The sequence below is a fragment of the Sinohyriopsis cumingii genome, chromosome 13 (genome assembly GCF_028554795.1).
Source record: "Sinohyriopsis cumingii isolate HCF-2022 chromosome 13, ASM2855479v2, whole genome shotgun sequence".
Classification (NCBI taxonomy): Eukaryota; Metazoa; Mollusca; class Bivalvia; order Unionida; family Unionidae; genus Sinohyriopsis; species Sinohyriopsis cumingii.
In genome coordinates, this window is record NC_142973.1 from 71288304 (window position 1) to 71315928 (window position 27625).

The 27625-nt window shown below is 34.4% G+C and overlaps 1 protein-coding gene across 1 annotated transcript in view; it reads right to left on the reverse strand.

Moving 5' to 3' along the window:
- The window catches only part of LOC149785817 (ribonuclease Oy-like), a 55795-nt gene extending 32298 nt beyond the window's left edge, over positions 1-23497 (reverse strand). The window contains exons 1-5 of the mRNA XM_089979764.1: positions 23347-23497; positions 16287-16472; positions 12208-12289; positions 6598-6653; positions 3674-3746 (exon numbers count right to left, since the gene is read on the reverse strand). Of these exons, the coding sequence (XP_089835890.1) occupies positions 3674-3746; positions 6598-6653; positions 12208-12289; positions 16287-16342 (267 nt within the window). The 5' untranslated portion in view covers positions 16343-16472; positions 23347-23497. The remainder of the gene's footprint in view (positions 1-3673; positions 3747-6597; positions 6654-12207; positions 12290-16286; positions 16473-23346) is intronic.
- Positions 23498-27625: the final 4128 nt, after the last annotated feature.

Genomic DNA, 27625 nt, shown 5'->3' on the forward strand with positions numbered 1-27625 from the left:
CCAGGTACTGGTATTGAAAGAGATATGAGTATTATCGCTAATATCAAAATTAGTGATGCTCACCATTCACAACATTTTTGTGATCTGAGCTTATCTTCACAGAATCAGTTTTACAATTTCCATTGACAGAACACATTGAGAGTGAAGCCCAATTTCATTTGCTGTAGAAGCGTTGATAGCTTTCAACATGGTTTGATTCTTCACCAATCTGTCCATATTACTATTGATCTTTGGAGTCTATGCTATGATATACTTAAGTTGGTCATCAATAGCTATGACTTTTTCATTGGTTTTCGTCACCTTGGTGATAATATTCCTCTACTTTTCAGATTCTTCTTTTAACACACGATTTTAGTTGTCAAGTTTCTTATTGCCTCCATTATTGACAAGAGGGGTATTACCATACAATTCTGGCATACTTGGGTTTCAACTAGGTGTAAAGAAATGAGATTGTATGCTAATTAATGATTACAGAAGTCCTTTCTTTTGTCAAGACCAAGTGAAACAAAGTACTAAACATACTCATTTATATGTTGAATCGAACTGCAAACAACATATACCCTGAGTTCAGTTTTTATTATGAGCAACTGCCTGTGTACCTATACATTTGAAATCAGGTACTGCCCATGATTGCCTTGCAAAGTGTTCATTTACATACTTGCACCACCTCACTATAAATCAAAACACTGATTTTCCTGAATTCCTGAATTTATTGTCTCCTATTTCATCCCTATCAAATGCTGTGAAACATACTTAACAATTCATCAATTTTCATTGGTTGAAAAACAAGATGGATTGATTTTATACTGGACATATGTCAGATTGGCACCATTTTTATGTAGGTTCAGCTAGACATCATAAGTGGTTTAATAGTGAAAACCTCATGCTGATACAACCATCCATTCATGAATGGTTTAATAGTGAAAACCCAACACTGATACAACTATCCATTCATGAATGGTTTAATAGTGAAAACCCCATGCTGATACAACCATCCATTCATGAATGGTTTGATAGTGAAAACCCAACACTGATAAAACTATCCATTCATGAATGGTTTAATAGTGAAAACCCCATGCTGATACAACCATCCATTCATGAATGGTTTAATAGTGAAAACCCCATGCTGATACAACCATCCATTCATGAATGGTTTAATAGTGAAAACCCAACACTGATACAACTATCCATTCATGAATGGTTTAATAGTGAAAACCCCATGCTGATACAACCATCCATTCATGAATGGTTTAATAGTGAAAACTCCATGCTGATACAACCATCCATTCATGAGTGGCAATAAAAAGATTTTCAAGATAACTGCTGTGGCAGCTATACTGGACATCAGATCAATACCATCTTTATTTGGCAGCCACTAAACATCACAAAGTCTTTTAGTGAAAACCCAATGCTGATATGACCATCCATACAGATGGATAGAAATAACAAGATTTGTTTAAATGGCCACTGTGTCAGCTATACTGGATGTCTGAGCAGCACCATTTTCATTTAGGACCAACTAGATCATGGGATGTGTTTGTAAAGTGTCAATGCATGTCACGAAATTGTGTAGCAGGTATATCAATACGTATATGTTGTCAAAAATGTACTCGGGTTTTGTTGCCACGTACAGCATCACCCGAGGGTGTCATATTTTTTCGGCTCTAGTTATTTCAAAATTCTGAGTGAAACTCGGACCCCTGCACGTGCAAATTGCCGACAGTTGGAAACCTAAGTACCTAGCTGCGTATATCTGTCACAGCTAGTGTACATATAGAGCAAATTCTCTATAACCAAATCACATTACGCAGAGTCTTGTCAGGAAGCTTACCCCTTTACAGAAGCAAATCTCCAGCTGTAGAGGTAATGAAATTTTCTTTATTACTATTCGTTTATATGACAGAATTGTTTTCATACTTTAGATGTTTTAGAACCTTAATGTTTCAAAAGGACTTAAATCTGCAAACATATTCATTGAATGCAATAGCTAACGAGCAGGAAACATATTTATTCTAAATTCTACAGAGAGTCAATACCTAGGTTATACAATGCCATATTAGAAATACTTTAGTCTGGTTGAGTTAGCTATTTGTTGTAACTGAACAGACAAATTGATATGTAATTATACGCTGTTTGAATTAAACGATTAATGTAATGGGTAATGAATTCATGTGTGTACATGCGCAACATATATCACTGCAGAAGTACTTAACCGTGTCATATGTACTACACGGTTTAGTTATCGTTTTAGCTGCCTAAATGCCATGCCTTGTATATGGTTTGATATGGAGTCACCAGCTATAGAGCTGCTTTATACATGCCTGCCATGCCTTATATATCGTTTTATGTGGAGTCACAGAACTCTGTGGGGTTTCGTGTGACATATATGCTGTGTTTTGGTGATGTTGGATCGGAAGAGTGGACTGGTTTTGTCGATGCGAGGGACCAGGGCTTCGCAACCAACGGGTCTGTGATGTAAGGGATCCTTCAGCAGACAGAGGAACGCACCATGCGTGGGTGCTTCTCTGGCCATTTAATAGAGCGTGTGGAACCGGAGTTAATAAATCATTATTTAAACGATACATTCATAAGTACATCCTTTTCTAAATCATTATTTGAACGATACATTCATAATTACATTCTTTCCTAAATCATTATTTGAACAATACATTCATAATTACATTCTTTTCTACATCGTTATTTGAATGATACATCCATAATTACATCTTTTCTAAATCGTTATTTGAACGATACATTCAAGACTCTTTAAATTGGGGTGTAGAACACTTTTATTTTGTTGATCGGTGATAGGATTTCAAGTTAGTTTTGAAATTCCATTCGTTAAATTAATGGTTGAGTTTTTCTCTCATTGAGTTATTTGTTGATGATAGTTCCATGTTAGGAATTTTATAATTTTCCTTATCTTTTTTGTTTATAATGGTGTCAGATTTGTTTATATTTAAATTGCATTTATAAATAAACATCTTGTAAACGCAGTTGCTTTTGGTGTCTTCCCTAATCCAGTCCCAACCCGGTTTCATCCTGTGACAATGCAATTCACAAAGAAGTTTAGGAGGAGTAGCGATAACCAACTTGGATGGATGGATGGATGACAGAAAACAAACCATCACATGATCTACAATCAGTAGAGCTAAAAAATAATGATAAAACCCAAAGTAGTAAGACACTTGCCGCTATCAAGCAATTTGTGTTATTGTGTACAGTGAATCCAAGGCCCCAACATCCTTGGCACTGCTTGGTTGCTAGGAAATTTATTTAAAAGAAAAAAACAATCATTTCCAATTTTATTATAACATATTCCTTCTCTCAAATCAGAAATTATCAGAGCTCATTGACATCCTTCTTTGAACAAGATGAATATCCCAGTGGAATGCAAAACTCATTTCATCTGGCATTATGTTTGGTCTTTTACAACACAGCAGCAAAAGTAAGTTATTCAGTGCCAACGAAATTGGAATAAAAAGTGCCTTGCCCAAAGACACACCACACTATCTGTCTGATCCAATGGTAGGATTTGAACATGCACCCTATGGCTCCTCATCTGCCATGACACAAAATATAAAAAGTCATAAATTGTAACAAAATCTGAATCTATAAAGTGTATCGATTTATAAAAATTTACATATGGACCTATTTTCTTGTAACTGTTTACCTGGATTTGACTCTCTTCAAACGGATATGAGGAATTACAGTCTTCTGGACCTCTGCTTCCGCTCTTTGATGGCCTGGAGAAGGGAACAAAATTTGATTCATAACATAGGATTAGTAACAAAAAGAAATTAGATTACAGCACACAAACTATGAGCCTATAGTTTCCTGATATTTAGCAACAAATAAATAACATCTCAGTCCAGTTTTGTCTCATGATGCATACTAAAGAAATTAAAGGTCTTGAATTTGACTGTGTGATAAATTAATTAAACTTGATAAACTGATCATCAAACAAGATATCAACTTACATGTAAAGCCCAAGCAAAATGCACTGCCGTTAACAGCATGACCATCACTCCAAGTCCAAACAAATAAGTAAGTGTAATCTCATTCAGACTTTTGTCACAGAACTGTTTGCACAAAAATAACTGTGCAATATATATCCATAAATACTGATTCTGTTTCAATGCCACGTACAGCATTAACCATGGTGTGTGGTTTAAGTCTTGACTACAAACAGTTTGTACAGGTTTATGTGAAGAAAAAAACAAGAACAGAACCTAGATTCTCAAGGAGTAACACACAATCATAATATAAGTTAAAATACCTCCAAAATAGGTAGAGGAAAACAAGATAAAATAACTGTACTTCAAAACAGGCTGTATTTGCCATTAATTCAAGCCATGAAAATTTCAAGTACTGCAATCCAAACTGACATGGTTTATAACAATGGCACCAGAAAAAAAGCAAAACAAAAGACAAGCAAAAAAAAGCATAATGTCCTGGGAGTATAAAAGAAAAATAAAGCAGGTAGGGTAAAGAAACTTCTTACATGGAAACTGGTACACTTTTTAGTGATTTTGTCAATTTTTTCAAAAGCCAATTGGATTCTATATTCCTTCATTTCAAGTTGTTTTTCATGAAAGCAACAAGAGCCCCAATTATAATTATGGCTCATGATTGATTAGTCATTTTGTTTTACTTCGTCACCCTTTTAAAAAATAGCTGATGAGCATGAGGTACACCATTTATGAAGTATAAACAAAATACTCCCAGAATGCACCTGCTCAAGGATTTTGCATAAGGGAGACCACTGTGGGTTGGACTATGCCATATTCAGTCAAAGATGGTTACATCATGTTATAGTCAGTCCTACTGGACATCAAGAAATGTGGTCAGAGAACTGGCATTCTGATCTGAGATGATAGAATGACTGTGATGACTGAAAATGACTGTGGGGACAGCTGGACCAGTTGATCTTGATTTATATTTCATCAAATGTATTCATCTGCATCTTTGATAATATTGTCTACTGCATGATATGAATCATTCATGATTCCAATCCAGACTGAAATTACTTGTCATGGTATTGACTTAGTCTGCAGTCGCAGTCATTGATTTTCATATCTTCAATGGGTTTGGGGTGGAGGTAAGACATTCCCCATAAAAGCTATCAACAATTATGAAGTTGGGTGGAGGCTTCAAATTTCCAGCTCCAATAATTTTGAGTGTGCTTATTTTTTGCATCCTTTTAGTTGCCTTTTTAAAATGTTGACCAGATGTCTTCTGTTCATGATGCACACATATAACCAGATTTGCATGCTAGCTGACAGGTACTTTGTGTATGCCAAACGTGTTTGTCCTCCAAGATCTTGAATCATTTGCACATTTTTTGCACTTGGTTGACATCTCTCTAATGAAAAGAGAATAACAAACCATGAAGTGCATACAACAAATATGTAAAGTGTTGAAATAAAGGCAAACTTGCATTAACAAGATGACTTAAAAATGTAAGGACTGAACAGTGCATGACAATTCCAACAGTGAAAATTGCATGTTACTGATCGAACTCACATGGACAATACCAAAGGGAATGAAATGCAAAAACAAAAAATAAATTAGATGGAAATCTTGTAAATGTTGTATGGACAATATGTAACAACATTCTGACTAGCACTGAAAATAAAAGAAGGATGGTAGAAAGAAAGTATAAATTTAGATGGATTCCAGAGGGGCAAGCGAAAGTTAAAACCAGTTACATCTGGAATGCTGGTATCCACCTATAAGGCATAAGGGGATGTAATCTGAATGGTATTATCTCTTCATTTTATGGAAGGGCTGAATTTGGAGGTAGCAAAGAGTAATCCTAATGTTACTGTGAACAGGTAATCTACTGGACACAATCAGGTAATGTACTGGACACAATCAGGTGTGTGTGTATGTGATTTGGATTTTTAAAGTAGCATTAACAATTCAGTCATATCACTACAATGTCTGCCATGTGGCAGTTTACAGTGATGTCTAGCACTGGGGCAGACATGTAGCATAATGTCCCACCCATGTTTCTATAACTACACTTACTAATTGGGGAAATAAATAAACTCCTTGGACTGAGGTATCAGACTGGGATGGTGTTGTTTTTATTCTATACCTACAGTTACTAATTGGGGAGGGAAATAAACTCCTTGGACTGGGAAGGTAGTGTAATGCTATGCATTATGGCTATTTAAAGAGTGGTTACTTGGGTTATTTAAAATTTAATTACCAGAAAATGAAACTAAATCTCCTAGTTTCATTTTCCAATTTATATATAAAGTCCATTTTATTGTTTTTCTTCACAGCAAACACACTTTAACTCATAACAACAAAAGCTCATCTGGGTTCTGATACTAAATTACTTGATTGCCCTGCTTTAATATTTACTGGACCTTGGCTGTTGGCCAACATATATATCTATCCCTGCCTTGAAAGGGAACAATTTTCAAGTCCAGCTGAAAATCCCCATTTTGAGGAGAGGGCAAATTCAAGAGTTATTGTTGCATCATTACTTGGTAAATAAAGTGCTATCTAAGGCTACATGTTGTGTTTTTTTAAGAGGAACTAATTATCTGTGAATGACTGGGGAGAATACAGTATCATATTTACCAAAGTCCATGCACGACCCAGTACTGGATGTCAGCTGGGATGTCACATGTATGGTGCTGTGGAAAAAAAAAAACTTTGAAACAAATGTGTAAACAGTTGGATAAGTACTCTGAAATTTATCTTTAAGGTTAAGGTTAATAACCACTGTAAGTACACCTATCCATAAAACACACCCAAGAATCTCCACAAAATTCCAAAATGGTTATGTATGGGATACCTGTCAGTTGTGTACAAATGACACTAATATTTAATCTCAACATTTTTTCTCAAGCATTTTAATGAAAATAGTTACAAACTTGTGCCAATCCTTTGTAATAAACATTCTGATTGGTAAAACTGAATCACATAAACAGAAATTCTAGAAATTATTGGTTCCTAACACAAGAATGGACGTACTTACATATTCATATACGCTACATGTATGCTTTGAAAATATTTTAAACAATGCTTAAAATATAGTTTTATTATTTAATTTTTGAGATTCTTTATTACTTTTATCACTATTTGTAATTACATGAATTGAATTTGATATGGTACATATATAAGATTATTTGAGTCATTTGCTACGCTACAGCTGTTTATGCATTGTGTGACTGATTTTCCTTACTTTGTGAATCCTGTAAAACATAATTGTGAATCCTGTAAAACATAATTGTGGTTTGTGGTTTTATTGGTTTAAAGCAATTCTTCAGCACATGATAGACTACATTCCAGCCAGTATAATGGAGAAGGAAGACACCTGGAAGAATCACCATCTCAGAGAAAGTTATTGGCAAGATTTCTCACGTACTCATATTAGCTGAGCAAAGACTGAAATCTATGAGTGATCTGTAAAGACAATCACATTAGATCACTTGGCCACATGGGGCCTTTTGTAAAATATATTGTTCACTTCTGATCACTTGGCCACATGAGGCCTTTTGTAAAATATGATGTTCACTTCTGATCACTTGGCCACATGGGTCTTTTGTAAAATATAATGTTCACTTCTGATCACTTGGCCACATGAGGCCTTTTGTAGAATATAATGTTCACTTCTGATCACTTGGCCACATGAGGCCTTTTGTAAAATATAATGTTCACTTTAGACCATTTGGCCACATGGGACCTTTTGTAAAACATGATGTTCACATCTGACAATTTTTTTGGTCACAATATTACAAAAGTAAACCATTTAGGTTAATTTTCAAGTTAGACATGTTGGCTAAGCATAAATTTTAATAATTTAACAGGATATTTTCAATAAGTGCATACACTTGATTATACTGGCAGCTGGACAAAAATGTACTTTGGCAGGGAATTGGCAATAGCAAAAGGTAAATATTACATCATTAAAATTATCCCCTCTCCCCTGCATCCACATTTTAATATCAGTAATAAATGAACTGTTGCTATTACATAGATGAATCTGCTAAAAAAAAGGGTAAAAGGTGAAAAAGGGACAAACTCAGATTCATGGTAGGAATGTCCAATACTGCACATTGGCATCCTTTTTGGACTGATTTGTGCTTTGACTATAGGCCCAAAAGAAAATATGCCTTCATTCTGGTGTGCCAAAAAATCAATGTAAGAGGAGGAGAGGGTAGTGTGCAACTAAAAAAATGTGGCTTCCATAATCTACCATATATATTTGCTTACAAGTCAAGTCAAATTGCAAACAAGCATCCTGATCTGCCATGGCATAATGCATGTGCAGACCAGGGTATATGATGTTTCCTCTATTGATTTCTCCTAACAAACTGCAGAGATCAAGATCTGCCAGTGCATTATGCAACAGCATATCTGGAACTGTACAGTTTGCAGCTAGACTCATCTTATAAGCAAGTATAAACAGCATCCTCCATTGATGAAGAAGTTTGAAAGGCCCAGGAAGTAACAATGGCTAAAACCTCATTTACCTTCATCTTCATGGATGAGAGATCCCTGTCATTAAAGAACTGATAAGTCCTTCTGATCATTAGAACAATCCTATAATGGATGTCAAAATATTAGCAGAGCCTTTTAAGGAAAAAGAAAGATGCTTCCCACAATTCCTTCTGCATCCAGAAGCAGCCAAATAGAAACATAAAGCCCTTAACTGGGCATAAGAATCGATCTTGACCATCCCCATTACAAAACAACTGAGACTGGGGATCTCAATATGGAGTTGAACTACCGAAGGATGTTGGATTTTGTTTTTTTTTAAAACCTGGTTGGCAAAGGAAAGAAACCAAAATTGCCATTGAAAACTAGTGTTCTTCACATGGCCTTTTACCATAGCAGTCCTGCTATGCTATCATCTCAGACCATCATGCTTCAGAACAAGCTGTTACACTATCCATTCATGCCACTTTGCTATTATGCTGTGAAAGGCCATTCTCTGCATTGAACAGATTGATGAGGGTGTAAAGAAAGGTGCTGAACCTTACAACATTTATTACAGAAGAACTTTGCCTACAAGACATTCATCTTAATGTAACAATCAAAAGATTGGGGAAAAGAAGAAAGAAAGAAAAATCCAAAAACAAAAATAGGTCTGACATTAAAACATATCAAAACAAATGGAATGAAGAACACTATGTAAATATACGTACTATCAATGACCTTGATTGTTTTTACTTTATAATGATAATGTGCATTTTTAAAAAACTTTTTATGATGCTATATGGAACTGAAACATAAACAACCTTCTGCTATAGACAAGGCATGAAACTTCCTCTTTCATCTTGCAGACACCAAGGACAGCAATAAAAGTCTTAAGGGTAAACTACCCTAAGGTTCATAAGGTTTTTTTGTCAAAGACCATGAATTGCATGAGAGATTCCATCTGTACAACAGTCACTGCATCCTCATATACCTGATAACATCAAAAATCTGAGCTGGCCTTTGGAGCATTTTGAATAGGGCTGCCCCATATCCCTTAATAGAAGACACCAAACATTCACTATCTTGGAATGGGAAATGAACAAAATCAACCACTGCGCTCAAAGAGGTACAGCTAGGATTAACATGTTTCTACAATTGGCATCATATACTTTGGACACACAGTGTCTTCTGGCCTGAATGGTGCACTTGGCAACTTTGTCTAGAGATGACTCACATGTTAAGGTGCAGAATCTGTGTGCCGTTATGCAGAAGAAAACTTGTGTGCTGCAATAGTATGTCCCTCGCTTTTGAGGCATGGACCTGGGCTGGTCCATGTGACAGCATATTTGCATTTAGCATTGGTTTTTAGCAATGATTTTTTTTTCAAGTAGAAAATTCAGTGTTGCATATTTATCATAAATACATTTTGTACATGTATCAAATTATCATATTCATACCATCATATGACTTTAAAAAAGCAGAGAAAAAACTAGACATAGTAATTAATTTAAACTGACAGAAGTAATGAGATTACAGTCTTATAATTGCAACTGGGTAAAAATGCTTAAAATGCTTAATCAACTACCACACCTTTTTTCCTTTCTACAAGTTCACTATAAAATGGCAGTCAATAAGATTTCTAAACTATTCTGAAACAACCCCTGTAACATGTACATGAGAGCAAATGCACACGTGTCCTCTTACCATATTGCAAATTTATGGTTTTGTTAAATGGCTCTGTACCTGTTGTAACATAATGCATCAATTATATGCTTCACTCCTTGTTTTGTATTTTTTATAAAATTGAGTAATGTCAGTAAACAACCTTGATGTTACAGAACATTTTGAATTTAAATACACAGCACTGACCCATATACCTGATTGTGTCCAGTACATTACCTGATTGTGTCCAGTACATTACCTGATTGTGTCCAGTATTGACCCATGTTTCTTACCTACGTGATTACATTTTTAAGATAAATCTTCAATCATATAATATTTAGACTTGCTTTCGTATGTTTTCCATAATCTGTTTTCCCAACAATTTACAAAAACAGTTAGTGTAATAAAGTGGAACTTCCTTCATAAAAAGATATCTGCCATTACAGGTTCACTTTCAGTTTCACACTGATTTATTAAAAAAATAACATAAACACGAGAAATAAAATCTTCATGTTTTTTAAATTAATAAGTGCTCTTCACCAATTCCAGTCTTAAAACATAAATTGCAATTTGCATATTTGATGTTCAAGTTTTGCAACAGAAGTTGGTATGTTTTCATCATCAAGTGGTAACTTGTGGAAATCGAGAAGTGATAACTTGCTTGGGAAAGGGTTAATGGTCAGTCCACTATTAAAACGCATGCCGGTAAATGTTCAAGAGTTTGCTAGGGAAGTACTTGGTACATGTATACCATGAACAAGCATACTATTACACATTTTGATGCAGCAGTCTTCCTTTCTAGCTTATTCTCAAAATATATGATGTGTGGGATTGAAGAAATGATAATAAAAATGACAAATGCAACTTTTTAATGCTTTACTTTTTAGATGTACCAAATATGATAATCCATATAAAGGTGAGCAAAAACTGAATTCAGCAAGTATAATGCAATGATTAAACCAAAAGCAAAATGACTGGCAGGTATGGAATAATTTTAAATGAATTACAACAATTATGGATTACAAAATCACTGTAGTGAAAGATCAAGAGGGCACTTCTAATCAATAGAGAAAGTAAATGCCTTAAACTCTCAAGAACACTAATGCTGTGACCAAATTCGCAGTGGACGGAGGGTATAAACACTCCTGGTAAACCATAATTATATGCCAGATATGCATTCTTGACACAACAGACAGCAATACTGTGAAGAGCATTTTGAAAATTCTACAAATGACATCCAAAAGAAGGATGATAGCTACTACACATGTGCCTGAGACAATAGGAACACAATGAATCTGAGTTCTGCTGGTTCAGAGCTTTCCATAATTTTCCATCTCTTGGGGAGTATGACATTTTTATTATTTGGACCTGGGTAACTGGTAACTTCTGTCCGAGAAGGTTAAGCTTCACAATAGTGACAGGCAACATATTACTAATATTAAAAGACAGCACATACCCTTTTTTAATTGAAATCTACCATTTTTTAAATTTAACTAATTTTGTAAAAAAAAATGGGTGAATTTATTTTCATAAATTTGTATGTGTTCTACCACACATTAAAGAAAAAAGTCATAACCAGTCTACCAAGGGCCTGAAATGTTTCACCAGTACAATGACTGGTTCAATGATGTGTGCTGGTTAATCCTAGTAAGAACCGTTACTCAGTGGCTGACATGTCCATGGCAACCTGTAAACAGATTATTGTATTCCTGTACTTTGTACTTTGGAGAGTTTAAGACCCAAGGTGAGATATTAACTGAGCTGTTATAAGTAATGACAAGATCAAACCTCCTGCTTTCATAATGTTTGTATTATAGTTTTCCCCTCATCCCAATGTCATGTGACATTAACAGACATGTTATTGCAACAATCCACTTTAAATAACACATCATCAAGTGAGTAAGAATTTCAAATTCAGTGCAAAATTAATATTTTAAAAATCAAATTTATGCAGATTCAGAATTATCACCTTATTAGGGATTATGAACATTATCTCTAAGAACAGTTAATGGAGAATAATTAGATTTAGAAAATTGAATCTGTAATGAAAGTGAACGTTGGCTTTGTTGCATAATGTGTGATTTAGTGCTGAGATTGACTCACCTCCCTCTCTCCACTGATGCAGACAGCTGGGGGCCACTGCTGACTGAAGGTAAAGTAGTCCCAGTCAAAGCCAATCTTGCTCCTGTGGAATGGAGAGGATTTTTATTTTCATCTTTAATAAATAAACTTCAATGCATTTTAAAACAAGTTTAACAACTTACATTTTATAATCATTTTAAAACAAGTTTAACAACTTACATTTTATAATCATTTTAAAACAAGTTTAACAACTTACATTTTATAATCATTTTAAAACAAGTTTAGCAACTTACATTTTATAATCATTTTAAAACAAGTTTAACAACTTACATTTTATAATCATTTTAAAACAAGTTTAGCAACTTACATTTTATAATCATTTTAAAACAAGTTTAACAACTTACATTTTATAATCATTTTAAAACAAGTTTAACAACTTACATTTTATAATCATTTTAAAACAAGTTTAACAACTTACATTTTATAATCATTTTAAAACAAGTTTAACAACTTACATTTTATAATCATTTTAAAACAAGTTTAACAACTTACATTTTATAATCATTTTAAAACAAGTTTAACAACTTACATTTTATAATCATTTTAAAACAAGTTTAACAACTTACATTTTATAATCATTTTAAAACAAGTTTAGCAACTTACATTTTATAATCATTTTAAAACAAGTTTAACAACTTACATTTTATAATCATTTTAAAACAAGTTTAACAACTTACATTTTATAATCATTTTAAAACAAGTTTAACAACTTACATTTTATAATCATTTTAAAACAAGTTTAACAACTTACATTTTATAATCATTTTAAAACAAGTTTATACCACATACTCTGAAAAACATTTTATTTTTGTTATCATATGGGCATGGACGTAGAGGAAGCTAAAGAACCTGAAAAACCCACCCACCTCAGCCCCACCCCAAATACGTTAGATGCTTTACTTAGTAGTCACTATCATCCACCCCCATTACAGATATATACATAAGTGTTCCCAGCAACTGAGTAACCAAGGGTTACATCCGATTAAAAAATTGCTGTACACATAACAAATTATGGAACACCCTAACTATATTACAAAGCTGTGCATGTATTTGGATATCTGTGTATGACCCCCGATCATGCTATTAAGTTCTTAAAGTCACTACTGCATGATATTGCTTGCTCAGATATATATCCAAGCATGCATGATTGGATGGGCAGGATAATATAATCCTCATGCTTTTCTTGGCAATCACTAACCACATTCCCATGATCAGACAAAAAGGATAGCATAATCCTCATGCTTTTCTCAGTAATCACTACCCACACTCCCATGATCAGACAAGAAAGATAACACAATCCTCATGCTTTTCTCGGCAATCACTACCCACTCCCATAATCGGACAAAAAGGATAGCATAATCCTCATGCTTTTCTCGGTAATCACTACCCACACTCTCATGATCAGACAAGAAAGATAACACAATCCTCATGCTTTTCTCAGTAATCACTACCCACACTCCTATAATCAGAAAAGAAATTTAACATAATCCTCATACTTTTCTCGGTAATCACTACCCACACTCCCATGATCAGACAAGATAAGATAATCCTCATGCTTTTCTTGGTAATCACTACCCAAACTCCCATGATCAGACAAGATAACATAATCCTCATGCTTTTCTCAGTAATCACTACCCACACTCCCATGATCAGACAAGAAAGACAGCATAATCCTCATGCTTTTCTTGGCAATCACTAACCACATTCCCATGATCAGACAAAAATAATAGCATAATCCTCATGCTTTTCTCAGTAATCACTACCCACACTCCCATGATCAGACAAGAAAGATAGCATAATCCTCATGCTTTCCTCAGTAATCACTACCCACACTCCCATGATCAGACAAGAAGGATAGCATAATACTCATGCTTTTCTCAGTAATCACTACCCACACTCCCATGAACAGACAAGAAAGATAGCATAATCCTCATGCTTTTCTTGGTAATCACTACCCACACTCCCATGATCAGACAAGAAAGATAGCATAATCCTCATGCTTTTCTCGGTAATCACTACCCACACTCCCATGACCAGACAAGAAAGATAACACAATCCTCATGCTTTTCTCGGTAATCAATACCCAAACTCCCATGATCAGACAAGAAAGATAACACAATCCTCGTGCTTTTCTCGGTAATCAATACCCAAACTCCCATGATCAGACAAGAAAGATAACACAATCCTCATGCTTTTCTCGGTAATCACTACCCACACTCCCATGATCAGACAAGAAAGACAATATAATCCTCATGCTTTTCTCGGCAATCACTACCCAAACTCCCATGATCAGACAAGAAAGACAACATAATCCCCATACTTTTCTTAGTAATCACTACCCACACTCCCATAATCAGACAAGAAACAAGAAAGATAACATAATTATCATGTTTTTCTCGGTAAACACTATCCAAACTCTCATGATCAGGTTAGAAGGACAACATAATGCTCAGTTTTGGGAAAGAAGTCATTTCACATGGCGTAGGAATACATCTCAAACTGACGGCCATGATGTATGCATGTCCTGTATCAAACTCATTCCTTTTGCTGACATGGAACAAAGATTTATGTAGATTTGTGTACATATGTGTATTAATCAGAGGTGCACAGTAATACCAGTATACTAGTTTACAACTATTTTTTCCCGGTGGTGACTGTACCATGGTATTTTTTCATTGCACCAGTTCTTCTGTAGTTTCTATAAGTAAAGAATGTACGGAAATTGCCGAGTAATCTTGTTAAGACTTTATTGATATTAATCTCATGTTTTCATTTACGACAAAATAGTTCAAAAACTTTTCTTTTTTTATGGTCGTATCTTACACAAGTAAATGGTGAATATTACAAATATCATTACATTTATGATCCTTTAATCACATTTTTTACATGTGTCATGTATGCTGCTGCAGTGGCAAAATGGAATGTTGTGTCAGGCCAAATACAACTTTTAGAAAGATTTAGGATTTTAAAGAAGAGAAAAACAAAAAGAAGCCATGTTTTAGTTATTTACTAGTGTATGTGTTAGGTACATGTTTTCCTTTGTGAATCATTATACGATTTTCATGAGTGCTGTTGTGTTCTGTCTGAACTTTCCATATTTACTCAAGTCTAATATTTTCTTGCTTGTTACTTGTTAAGTGTGTATTACATTTTCTGGCCCTCTCTGATACATATCTTGCCTTAGTGTTGGCATCCCATTCAATGTTTCCTTGCCTATTATATCAATAGTGTAGTTAGTAAATCGTAGGTTTCAGCATCAACATTGCCTATATTTATCAACAGGCTCTCTAATGTCAGTATATCTTTCACAGTGTCATCCCTAGTGTAAGCTTAATCATCCCACTTCAGTTACAGCTTTAGATGACAACGTTTCAACAAGTAACATACATGTAGCAAATTCATCTACCATAAGGTACTGACCATTTAATGAGGGGGGAGGGCTGTGAGTTTCTTGTCAGATGAAATATTTTTTTTAATACCTAAAGATAATTAATATCTTTTTCCAAATACATGTAATATCATGGATTTAATATGGTATAATTTTGTTATAAATCTGAGCCATATATTTTTGTTCCAACTACTGACAGACAAAAATATTTGTAAAAATGTCTGACCTCTGGCCAAGAACAATGAATTGTTGATCCCTAATATAATTGCAGTATACTGTAGTACGTATCATAGTATATTCAGAAATACCAAAGTAACCTGTGGTACAAAATATATATACATGTGTGTATGAAGAGGATACTCGCATGGTTCTCAATATGCTTAATCTCTAATTATGACAGACACTAGATCTACCACGTGTCAGCAATGCTTGTTTTTTTTTTTTTTTAAAATCTCATGTCTCAAATTCTGTACCATATGGATAGAAGTAATTACATGTCATCAGAAGTTCATCCCCAGTCACGTACTTCTGAGGTTACATTATCACCTTGAATAGAATTATCCACTTTCTAAAACTTCCTGTTTGTGTTTCCTGTTTCTGGTTGATAATGTTATTGATAATGTTGATCAAACTTACAAGTATTTATACTTACATATGGACACCATATGAGAGCAGAAGGACCAAGGCAATAACATCCAAACACCTCATCTTTTTTCTTCGGAGATAATTCTTCAGCAATATACTAATTCTTCACTGCTTTGTTAACACAATCAATATCTTGTCTGCCTGCTCTGTTTCAGTCTCTGATACAGCAATTTCCTCCCCAATTCAAAGGTTCCTGTCCCATATAAATGACAATATATAACTAAAGGAATAATCTGATCATTATCACAGAATACATGTACATTTTTGATAAAGAACCACTTGCATTCCTTCACCCTGTGAGTGCCTAATCAACTTTTTCTCTTCGAATAAATGTATTTATTGAAATTGCAGATAACTGTATTTTAAGTTTTGAGCTACATAAAACTTAATACAAAACCATGAGTGTGTTAGTTGTTTTTAAAACAGTACCTTCAATAATAACTTCAGAACATTATTTATGTATAATTAATCCCAATAATATATATATATATATATATATATATAGACACACACAGAGCGCAATCAATTACTATCCATCTCACACATATGTTCACATCCATTAGTAATATACATAGATATTACAGACCCAGACAAGTTACATGCAACGATACATGTAAATTGAAAACACACTAACAGATGAAGTTACAGTGCTCACAAGTTACATTTTTGCATAACACACACTGACATATATACAAAAATGTAGCGGAAGGAGGTGGATTAATTAAGGTTTAGATTTCACCATTTAATATACCCATGGTGAAAAGCTGACATACTAGAATATTCTTTGATTTTGTTTGGAATACTGTTTCATATAATGTTCCGGGTTACTGAAAACTGTTTTTAAATAATTCTTTCTTTGGTTTTGGAATTAGGCTGTCACTGATCGAAGGTTTGGGATGATGATGGTTTCTCTGCATTGAAAAGTATTTCTGATGTAAACACTGACTGGAATTAGGCTGTCACTGATATAAACATTGACTGGAATTAGGCTGTTACTGATGTAAACATGGACTGGAATTAGGCTGTCACTGATGTAAACATGGACTGGAATTAGGCTGTCACTGATGTAAACATGGACTGGAATTAGGCTGTCACTGATGTAAACATGGACTGGAATTAGGCTGTCACTGATGTAAACATGGACTGGAATTAGGCTGTCACTGATTTAACATTGACTGACTTAACAGAAATTGTACACATCATTTTGGCCTACTGTCTTTGAAGTCATTCTTGAATGGAAGAATGTTGTCTCTGTAATGTTTCCAGACTGCCTGTCTAGTATAACTGAACAGACTCATCTTTGCAGCTGAAAAATATTCTTAACATCAGAGGTATTTCCCCATTTGATGTTTACAACAGTCAAAATGGGGCTGAATGTAGTTTTTGTAAAAAGTGACACAGTTTTGTTTTGGAATGAAATGCTTTATTTTTCTTAGCAGCCAAAGATAAAAAAAATTGTTTTCTTCGTAATTAGACTTATATGGTCAGTCCAAAGTGAATTATTGTCAATGAGAATACCAAGGATTCTGTTCTAGGAAACCACCTGTCAACTATTCAAAAGTCAAGTACGGAGACTGAATAAAAAATATCGAGATTGGGACCTAAAACAGGGAAGTTTATTTCACTCCATTTTTCAAGCATCCCATTCACTAAATATTGCCCATTTTTAAAAAATGACTAAACATATTTAGCTTTAAATAGTTTTTTCATTAGTAAAATTATGATTATTGTACAAAAACATATTTTAAAAAGACATTCAATATTAATAATCAAAAATTATTAACAACTATGTTTAAAGCACCTACAAATTACAAAAAAAATATAACACAAAGGTCAAAGCACATACAAAACTGAGAGCACGTGATCCTGACTCATAATCCTCTTAATGTTCAATCATCCTCTGCATTGAGTGGCCATGCTCTTCTTTCAAAACCTCCTCAGCTGCAGATTTTAAGGAGGCGTAAGAGACACATTCCTTTTTGCAGCTGCCATGATCACTGGACATGGTCAAAATCCACATTGTTGTTCATTTTGGTAGATAGCAATACACGCTTTGTCCTTGAATCCAGGCGTTTTATGTTGTCTGTGCGGATCTTTCAAAACACAATGAACAAGCATTTAATGTCAGCATCTCAGTGTGGGCTATGGCAACCTTTAAGAGGTTCAGGACCCTGGGAGTTATGTGAGGCCTTGTGATTTTGGACAAGTTTTTCCAAAAGTTGCCGAGACTTGTTCCTTCTTCACAAGCTGACAGATCCTCTGTAGAAGTAATCCGGTAATCTAAATATACATTTTGTACCTTGCTTGTGCTGACTTATATGTGTAGTTTTTTGGCAAGCATAATCACTGCATCTGTTTAAATCTTGTCCCTATTAGTTTAATGTAGAAAGCTGAATGTCTGGAATGTTTTGTCCTCAAAGCTGAATGTCTGGAGTGTTTTGTCCTCAAAGGGAAAGCCCTTTGGTACCTTCTCCAATGCAGCTTCATAGAACTACCTGACATGCTTAAAAAAAAGCATTCAATTTCTTATGGTAAATCATCTTTCTGCGCCAGGAAACGACATACCTTCTGACCAACTGATATATTGTCATCTGGATGCTGAAGATTTCTGTTTTTAAATGGGATTATGAGGTGGCTGCGTGCACTTTTAATTGCCTCGGTCTTGACATATTTGCTGAGGATCTTCTTTAGTAAGAATGCCAGATTCTCGGAGCAAATAGCCAATCATCGATTCTGAGGTTAGAAATGTTGTATTGTACTCATCGAGTACTGGAAGAGTATCCTCCAGAAAGCAAATATACATGAATATCTTGTGGTTCTTCATCATTTCAGCACATTTTACTTGCCCCATCTTCTCAACCTCTTCACGTGACGTGAAGTTGACCTGAGCATATCCCAGTGGTGCAAGAATCAAATAACACCTTTACCTTAGTGACAGCCAACGAGTTGCACAGTGCTTGACAATCTTGAGTGGCTGTGTGTCAGTGAATAAAAGAAGCCTTTGTACTGTTCATTCCTCACAAAGCTGTGTTAAAAATGACAGAATATATTTATGAGGTCATTGACACTCAAACAGTACTAGGATCTATGATCTCATGCTATCACCGTTGTCGTTTTGACTCACGGACTATAATGCTGTAATAATGATACTCCAGTGCTAGATATCACAATAAACTGCCATGCTGCAAACATTTTAGTGATATGACTCAAAAATTTGTAAAGCTACTTTAAAAGTCCAAATCACACAACCACACACACATATATACATGAAAGTGTTACAAAGATAGTACCTTCAGTAATTCCCTTAGAACAGTATTTAGCTATAATTAATCCCCATGAGTGTCTTCATTGTTTCTTGACAGTACTGTCATTAATACCTTTAGAACATTACTGAGTGTGTTCAGATGGTACTTTCATTAATACCTCTATAATATTATTTAGGTACAATTAATCATGGTGAGCTTGTTCTGTGTTTTCAAGATGTAGGTATAGAATATGTTTAGTACTGTGAGAAAAGGCCCTAAACTTTAAGACAACATAAAGAAACAGACTGAATCTTCACCACAATGACCAGTTCAAATATCTGAATGTAAAAACCGTCCTATAAAATCTAACAGACAGGTGGAATTGGAAACATTTTACACAGCCAATCAAATGTCATCTGGTACCTATTGTTAGGCAAAAGAGGTCCCAAGGTCATAAGTTAAGATCTGTTGAGCAGACCAAAAAAACTCATTCATAATACATATTTTGCAAACCACATTATTCCTATAAGAAATAAAAGTATACTTTCATTGTCAAAAGATGAGAGTTACTTAAGATTTGATCAAATTACTGGCAAAAAAAGAGACATAACAATGAATCATTAATTTGCATACAAAATCTGCATCGTGGCTTCTTGTATACCACTTTACAAAATCAGTATGCAAGGTACATTAGTAAAATTTACAGGCAGGTTTTTCATGACATGATGAGGTGTTATCTCCCTAATGACATGTTTAAGCTGTCATCTCCCTAATGACATGATGAGCTGTCATCTCCCTAATGACATGATGAGCTGTCATCTCCCTAATGACATGACAAGCTGTCATCTCCCTAATGACATGATGAGCTGTCATCTCCCTAATGACATGATGAGGTGTCATCTCCCTAATGACATGATGAGCTGTCATCTCCCTAATGACATTATGAGCTGTCATCTCCCTAATGACATGATGAGCTGTCATCTCCCTAATGACATGATGAGCTGTCATCTCTTACTCCATCTCTACCACTGCATACACCAAGATTTTGACAGAAAAGTATTCTCCATGAGCATGTTAAGACTTACTACGTATTTTTGTTAAATACTTATGTATAAATTCAGCACTGTCAAATAATTTCATCAACTTGATCACTACATAAAGAATAAAGACATAGTTTTCACCTCACTGAAATCACCCAATGTAAAAACAGTTCTATATCCTTTTAGCACACTGAACAAATGCATTGCTACTAATTTTAATTTATTTCAACAGTGAGTACTAATATAGATATTTCTGAAATTAAAAATCAAGGTTGACTTAAGAGAAGCAAATAGAGGTTATGTCAGTAACATTATCTTTTTCACCATCTATCATAACAATATGAAAATTATTAGAATGGAAAGGAAAAGTTTCATGGGTTTACTTTTACTAGTATGAGTAAAATAGGTTAAGTCTAAATTAAAAACAGGAAATTTTAAAAATGTTTTGCAATAGAATACTGTAACAGCTATCTTCAATATATGACCTAGGCAAATACAGCTGTGGCAAATTCACCCTGCTGACTTCCTGCTCAACCAACTATTGGGAGTTTCATTTGCATATCTAAAGTGAACAGGCGATACCTGGCAGTTGTCTCTAATCCAAGTTATACAATGTTCCTGCAAAAATACAGTTCCAGCAGCTGTCTCTAATCCCTGTTATACAATATTCTTGGTAAAATGCAGTTCCTGCAGCTCCCTAATCCAAGTAATACATTGTTCCTACAGCTGTCTTTATTAACTGCTACATAATGTTCCTATAGTACAAGTCACATGGGTCATGTAGGCATTCAACACCAAATGTTTCAGTTTTCTTAAATTCGATTCTACATACCTTTAAGTGGCAAGTTTTCACTTCATTTGGATTCGTATACATCCATATTCCTCTGGAAGGTGATTATTTAGATGCTCCCCGAGAGGTGCACATGGCAAAATCAATGTTAAAGTACATAGACATTTTTGGATGAAATAAACCTAAAGGTGTGATCCAGTACAATCCGGATTGAATGTTGTGCACTATGATGTCATACTGAAAGCTAGGCATATTGATAAACAAATTCGTACTACACTTGACTGTGACAATTCCACTAGATGTACTCTTATTTTGACCCTAGTTTAATACATGGCTACCATTGTAAAAGTCCATAGCGATTGATAATTTTCACCTGGAAGTTTCTTGGTGACAGTTAAGGTGCAGAGCATTCAGTAATCAGGACTGAATAAGCTTTGGTTAAAGAAACTTAATGTTAACATTTAAAAGAAAAATTTATATTTCATTTGAGTAAATGCACATACATGATCCATGTGACTTGTACTATTGCAAAATACATAGTTCTTGCAGCTTTTTCAATAACACACACACACACATATATATATACAATGATGTTGCGCATTTCTGCGCACCTAAGATTTCTGTCACCAATACTAAAGCAAAACACATACCGAATTCATCCTATTGATGAAAATAAAATACTGCAAAGCTAACCATTTGAAGAGTCAATTGTCACCAGAATATTCTGTTCAAAATAATGTTAATTTTGGACAGACCACGGATACCACACCTGTATTTTCATGACTCATGATATGTCGGTTTATTCTGCGCACAGCTTTGAAAAGATGTAATGTTTATCTATCGGGCTAAAGAAATGAAATACATTACTTTCAACTGTTCTATCAGCATTTCAGTTGAGTAATAAGGTCAGGTTTATAGCTAGTTTTACAAACTTTAATGTAACAATGCCAATAAATGGCAAGAGATAAAAAACTAAACTGATTATGTAAAAATATTAGTAAAGTTCAGCATTTTATAAAAACAATTAGCTATTATATTGAAGAGAACCAACAATGAATAGGATGTAATGTGTTTACAACTTCTCGTTTATGGGAAAAAAGTTACTCAAGAATTTAGAAACATACTATACGCAGGGAAATTTCTTGAGAATTCCAATCTAGCAGCAAGATGACATGCTATATATAGCAGACAATTAAAAACTTCATGAAGGACAACTTCTTGCAAAATTGGAAACTCGGAATAACATGCTGTATTATCTTACGGTATACATTTCCATCTTTTATATAATGTATTTATCTCATGATTCTAAAAGATACATAGAAATAGGATTTTCTGGGTTACAAGTTCAAGATGGTCATGGAGTGGGTCTTCATGTTGACATTTAGAAATCACAATTTCATATCCAATTAGTGTAGAAATGTGGGATATTTGTACACTTCATGAATATCACTTCCTTAATAAAAGGACGATTGTTCTTTCTTGATACAAATTGGATATTCGACAAAAAAAACCAACAACAACACGTGATCCAATGTGTACAGGAATGTAGTATCGTTGCACAAAATTATCCGACGCGTGGAATTGGCCGACATGGTGGTATACATATATATATGGACAGATCTATCAGTCAAGCTTGTCCCATAAGGCTCGATGGGAGAGGTATAAGATTTCTTCGCTTTGAACACAATAGATTTAAAATAAAATAAAATAAAATAAAATAATCTGTATCTTCTTTGTCGCATGCCAGCTTTCAAGGATATATATATTTAAAAAATACGTGAGAACACGAAATCACTTTATCTGTACCACACACACACACACACACACACAGAGTACAGATAAAGTGATTTCGTGTTTTCAGAGATTTCATCGTACTTTATTAATAATATGTTAGACTCCGGTGCGTTTATTTAGCATGACATTGTTAAATAGTGTAAAAATTGATTAAGACAAAAATCCGAAGCAGAAAATCTCGTAAGCAAATATATTTACCTTTCCTTCAGCTGTCATATGATACACTTAATACAGATACATGTACATGTGCATTGTACATGCCCAACTTCTTAAGTTCCGGTATTTTTTAAAAACCCGATCACGTCTATTTTAGGTATTGTGGGATTGTGGACTACATCTAAGATTTCCCTACCTCGGAAACTGAAAACGACAACGGCTTAAAAACCTATGCACCTTCAAACGGAAGACTTGACAGCTAGTTTTGGAGTAATGCACTGGCTATTTTATATTTTGCCCAAAACATGTTAATATATTTTTACAACAATTTTTGCTTAGATAAATTACAGTCAGGCTATATATGAATCCACCTCAGCAAATCATCAACATTCACAAAGTAAGGGGTAAGTTTTGTAACTATTTTGTTACCCTTAACATGCAAACCTGTCATCCAGTTGGTTAGCGTAGGAATAATATTAGTTTGGTTCCCTGTTTAGCATGCTCCCTGCGTTGCACTCCGCTATACTAACTATACTAGCATAGCGGAGTGCAACGCAGGGAACATACAAAGCAGGGAACCAGACTAGAGTAATATCCACTTGGTGTTGAGTGGGTCTCAATACTAAACACCCCAATACGCCCCAGGACTCACCAATAACACATTGAGACTTTACAAAATGCCAACTTTCAATTTCAACAACAGCAAAAACAAGCAAACAAAAGGTGTGAATATTAGCGATTGTTTATGTAGACCTGATAATGTACCCTACCTTAAATATTTACAGCATGTTTTTGTTTTCTAATTTCATGGTGTTTGTTTTCAGTAATAATATCATTATATGTTGTTTTTTTTTATGTTATAGGTGTTGTCTAATGTTGTAAAGCGCTTAGAGCTTCTAAAGATGAGGCATTATACAAAGTCCTCATTATTATTGTTATTATTATTATTATTATTAAAGGAAAAGTAGTGAAATCATGAGTTGCCAAGGGAAATAACTCCCGTTTTGACGAAGAGTGTTTGGGTACAGTAAGTGAATATTTATCAAAATGTATCAGAAGTAGTAATACTACAGGGGAGTGAGACATTTTAACCCCAAGAAAATTCCCAAGGCACTTAACGTCCAGCCATGGGACAATTCAACACCAATTCATGGATATTTAAAACAATAATTAGTACATTGCTAATGGTAATTTCCACTAATCATACGATTATATATTGATGTCTGCACAGTTAATGAAGATGCATTCGCTAAGTCGCAAAAAAAGATGTCAACATTTAATTATAATTAAAGTCACCTTTATTAAGTTGATGAATGTGCGCTAATATGGATGAAAAGAAATCAAATTTACTTCACACTGTAAATTTTTTTTTTAAAAATCAGAGTTTTTAGAAACAATAATTAGCATACTGCTAATGGTCATTCCAACTAATCACACGGTTATTCATTGATGTTTGCAATTAAATAATCAAAACAAACCGCTAAATTGTCGAAAAAAGATGTAAACAGTTTATTATAATTAAAGTCACTTTTATTAAGTTAATCAATGAACACACATTTTAATGAAAAGAAAAAGGTATGAAAATTAAACGTACCACATGCTGTAAATTTGTATACAAGAGCCGAAAATGTCTTTAAATGCCAGTTTTTATTCGAAGCTTTAATAAAGGTGTTTGGTATACTTGTGTGTATATTTTTTAAAATTAATTTATAGTAAATACAGTTTATATTGTGACATTTTGATATAATATGACCTGAGCTGTGTTAGTTGTGACAATGGCGTTTTATCCTGGTGTAAAATGCCATAGGTAAATAGTAGAGTGGGACACTATAGGGACAATGGGACTTACCATTAAAACCAGGGCTCGGCACTATAGAGACAAAAGGCATTTTAACATGGGCTTTTAAGGGACAATTGGAATTTAACATAGGGAATGTATAGCAATACTGTATTGGGCCTGTCTAGGGATAATATGAATTTAACATCAGCGACATCACGGTACTGGACATAATGGTAACAATGTTGCAAGTGGCTGACCTAAATTGGGCAGAACAGTGTTGCAATGGGGGGGGGGGGGGCCTACCTGAATACGCGATACTCTAGGGACAAACACAGCAGAGACATAGCCACGGAGACATGGTTAGAGACATAGACATAGACATATATTTTTAGGCAATAGGCATCTTATCAAGACATTTGAGTGGCCCTGAAAAGGGCAAGAGGGAATAGGCATCTTATCAAGACATTTGAGTGGCCTTGAAAAGGGCAAGAGGGAATAGGCATCTTATCAAGACATTTGAGTGGCCCTGAAAAGGGCAAGAGGGAATAGGCATCTTATCAAGACATTTGAGTGGCCCTGAAAAGGGCAAGAGGGAATAGGCATCTTATCAAGACATTTGAGTGGCCCTGAAAAGGGCCTTTGGGTTCTTCTTCTTCCAGTTCTTCTACCATCTCCAAATTTTCTCTATTATTCCTTTCTTCTTCTTTTCATCCTCTGGTATCCAGTCAGGATGTCCCATGACTCTGAACATTTCCTGCACCTTTATCCAATTTTCACTGAGTCTGTCAAAGGCCTCTTTTTCTGTCTATTTTCTTTCTCCTTTCTCTCCTTAGCCCAGGTAGAGTATTTGTTCTTCACCTCCTCTTCCATCACCTTTCTTACCATTTGTTCTGCTTTATTTCATTTTTCTAATCCCCACTTCACAAAAGACCAATCTGTTAAATTTTCTATTTCCTCTAAAAAGTACCTTACTTTTGTCACACCATCAAGAGCCTCCTTCAATTTTCCCACTTCAACATACTCAGACTTAATAAATCCTCTCAACTTCTCCCTCTATGACTGTCTTTGACCAGATCTCTGGCTGCTTTTAGACTTGCCACTTGACTTGTCACAAAGTCTAGGGTAACTGTATGAAATGCCAGAGCTGTCTTAAGATGAGAATATTATATGCTATGCGTTTGTACTTATATGATGTGCAAACTTCATTATATGCTGTGCATTTGTACTTATATGCTGTGCAAACTTCATTATATGCTGTGCATTTATACTTATATGATGTGCAAACTTCATTATATGCTGTGCATTTGTACTTATATGATGTGCAAACTTCTGTATATGCTGTGCAAACTTCATTATATGCTGTGCTTTTGTACTTATATGATGTGCAAACTTCATTATATGCTGTGCTTTTGTACTTATATGATGTGCAAACTTCATTATCTGCTGTGCTTTTGTACTTATATGATGTGCAAACTTCATTATATGCTGTGCTTTTGTACTTATATGATGTGCAAACTTCATTATATGCTGTACTTTTGTACTTATATGATGTGCAAACTTCATTATATACTGTGCTTTTGTACATATATGATGTGCAAACTTCATTATATGCTGTGCTTTCTTCCTTATATGATGTGCAAACTTCTTTATACGAAACTTCATTATAATGAGATGGCCGATAGCTGCCACCAGAATACAACATCATAGTAACATGAATCTGTCATCAACTTGTTCTTAGCAAGTGTGAATATCATTCATGTCAAAATTAATTGCTTTTAGACTCCCAGCTAACTGTCCAGCTAGAATGCCCCTATTTCAGTTCCCTGTGTTTGAAAGCTAGCTTTAAATATGGGGGTTCTATATTGTATTGTGCATAATAGATTATAGGTGATATTTTGTACCAAAATAAAATTAGCTGACTGTTATTGTGATGTGTTTGATTGACAGGCACTCCAAATACATTGTCTGAATAGTGTTGTGATTTTTTTATTATAAGAATACTTAGCTTTATCTTGAAATATAATCAAGAATTCCAAGAGGAAGAAATGATAAGAATTCTATATTATTTGTATTCAGTATTTCGTAATATCACATATTCAGTGTATCACATACCTACACACACTAATGTGAGCCTCAGTTTGATATATATATATATATATATATATATATATATATATATATATATATATATATGTATATACTGTATATATATAATTGTAGAAATTACATAGCTTTATACCACAGTAAAAAAATTCTGTTTATAGTATCAGTTAAGTTCAATAACAGTTCAATAGCAGTAAGTTAAATAACAACGCTCTCTTCAAAATCAATTTTGACAATTTGTTTTATTTACATATCATCAATAGGAAAATAAATATCAAGTTCGTTAATTGGATGGGAAGGTAACATAAATACGTAAGCCAAGTCAGCAGCTCATTTGCAGCCCAAGTTACGCATTTGATCTCCAATGCTCATCTAAGTGTGACAGGTAGTCACCAACATGCCAACCTGTTTTCAAGCCTAACTCAAAGTAAATCTAAA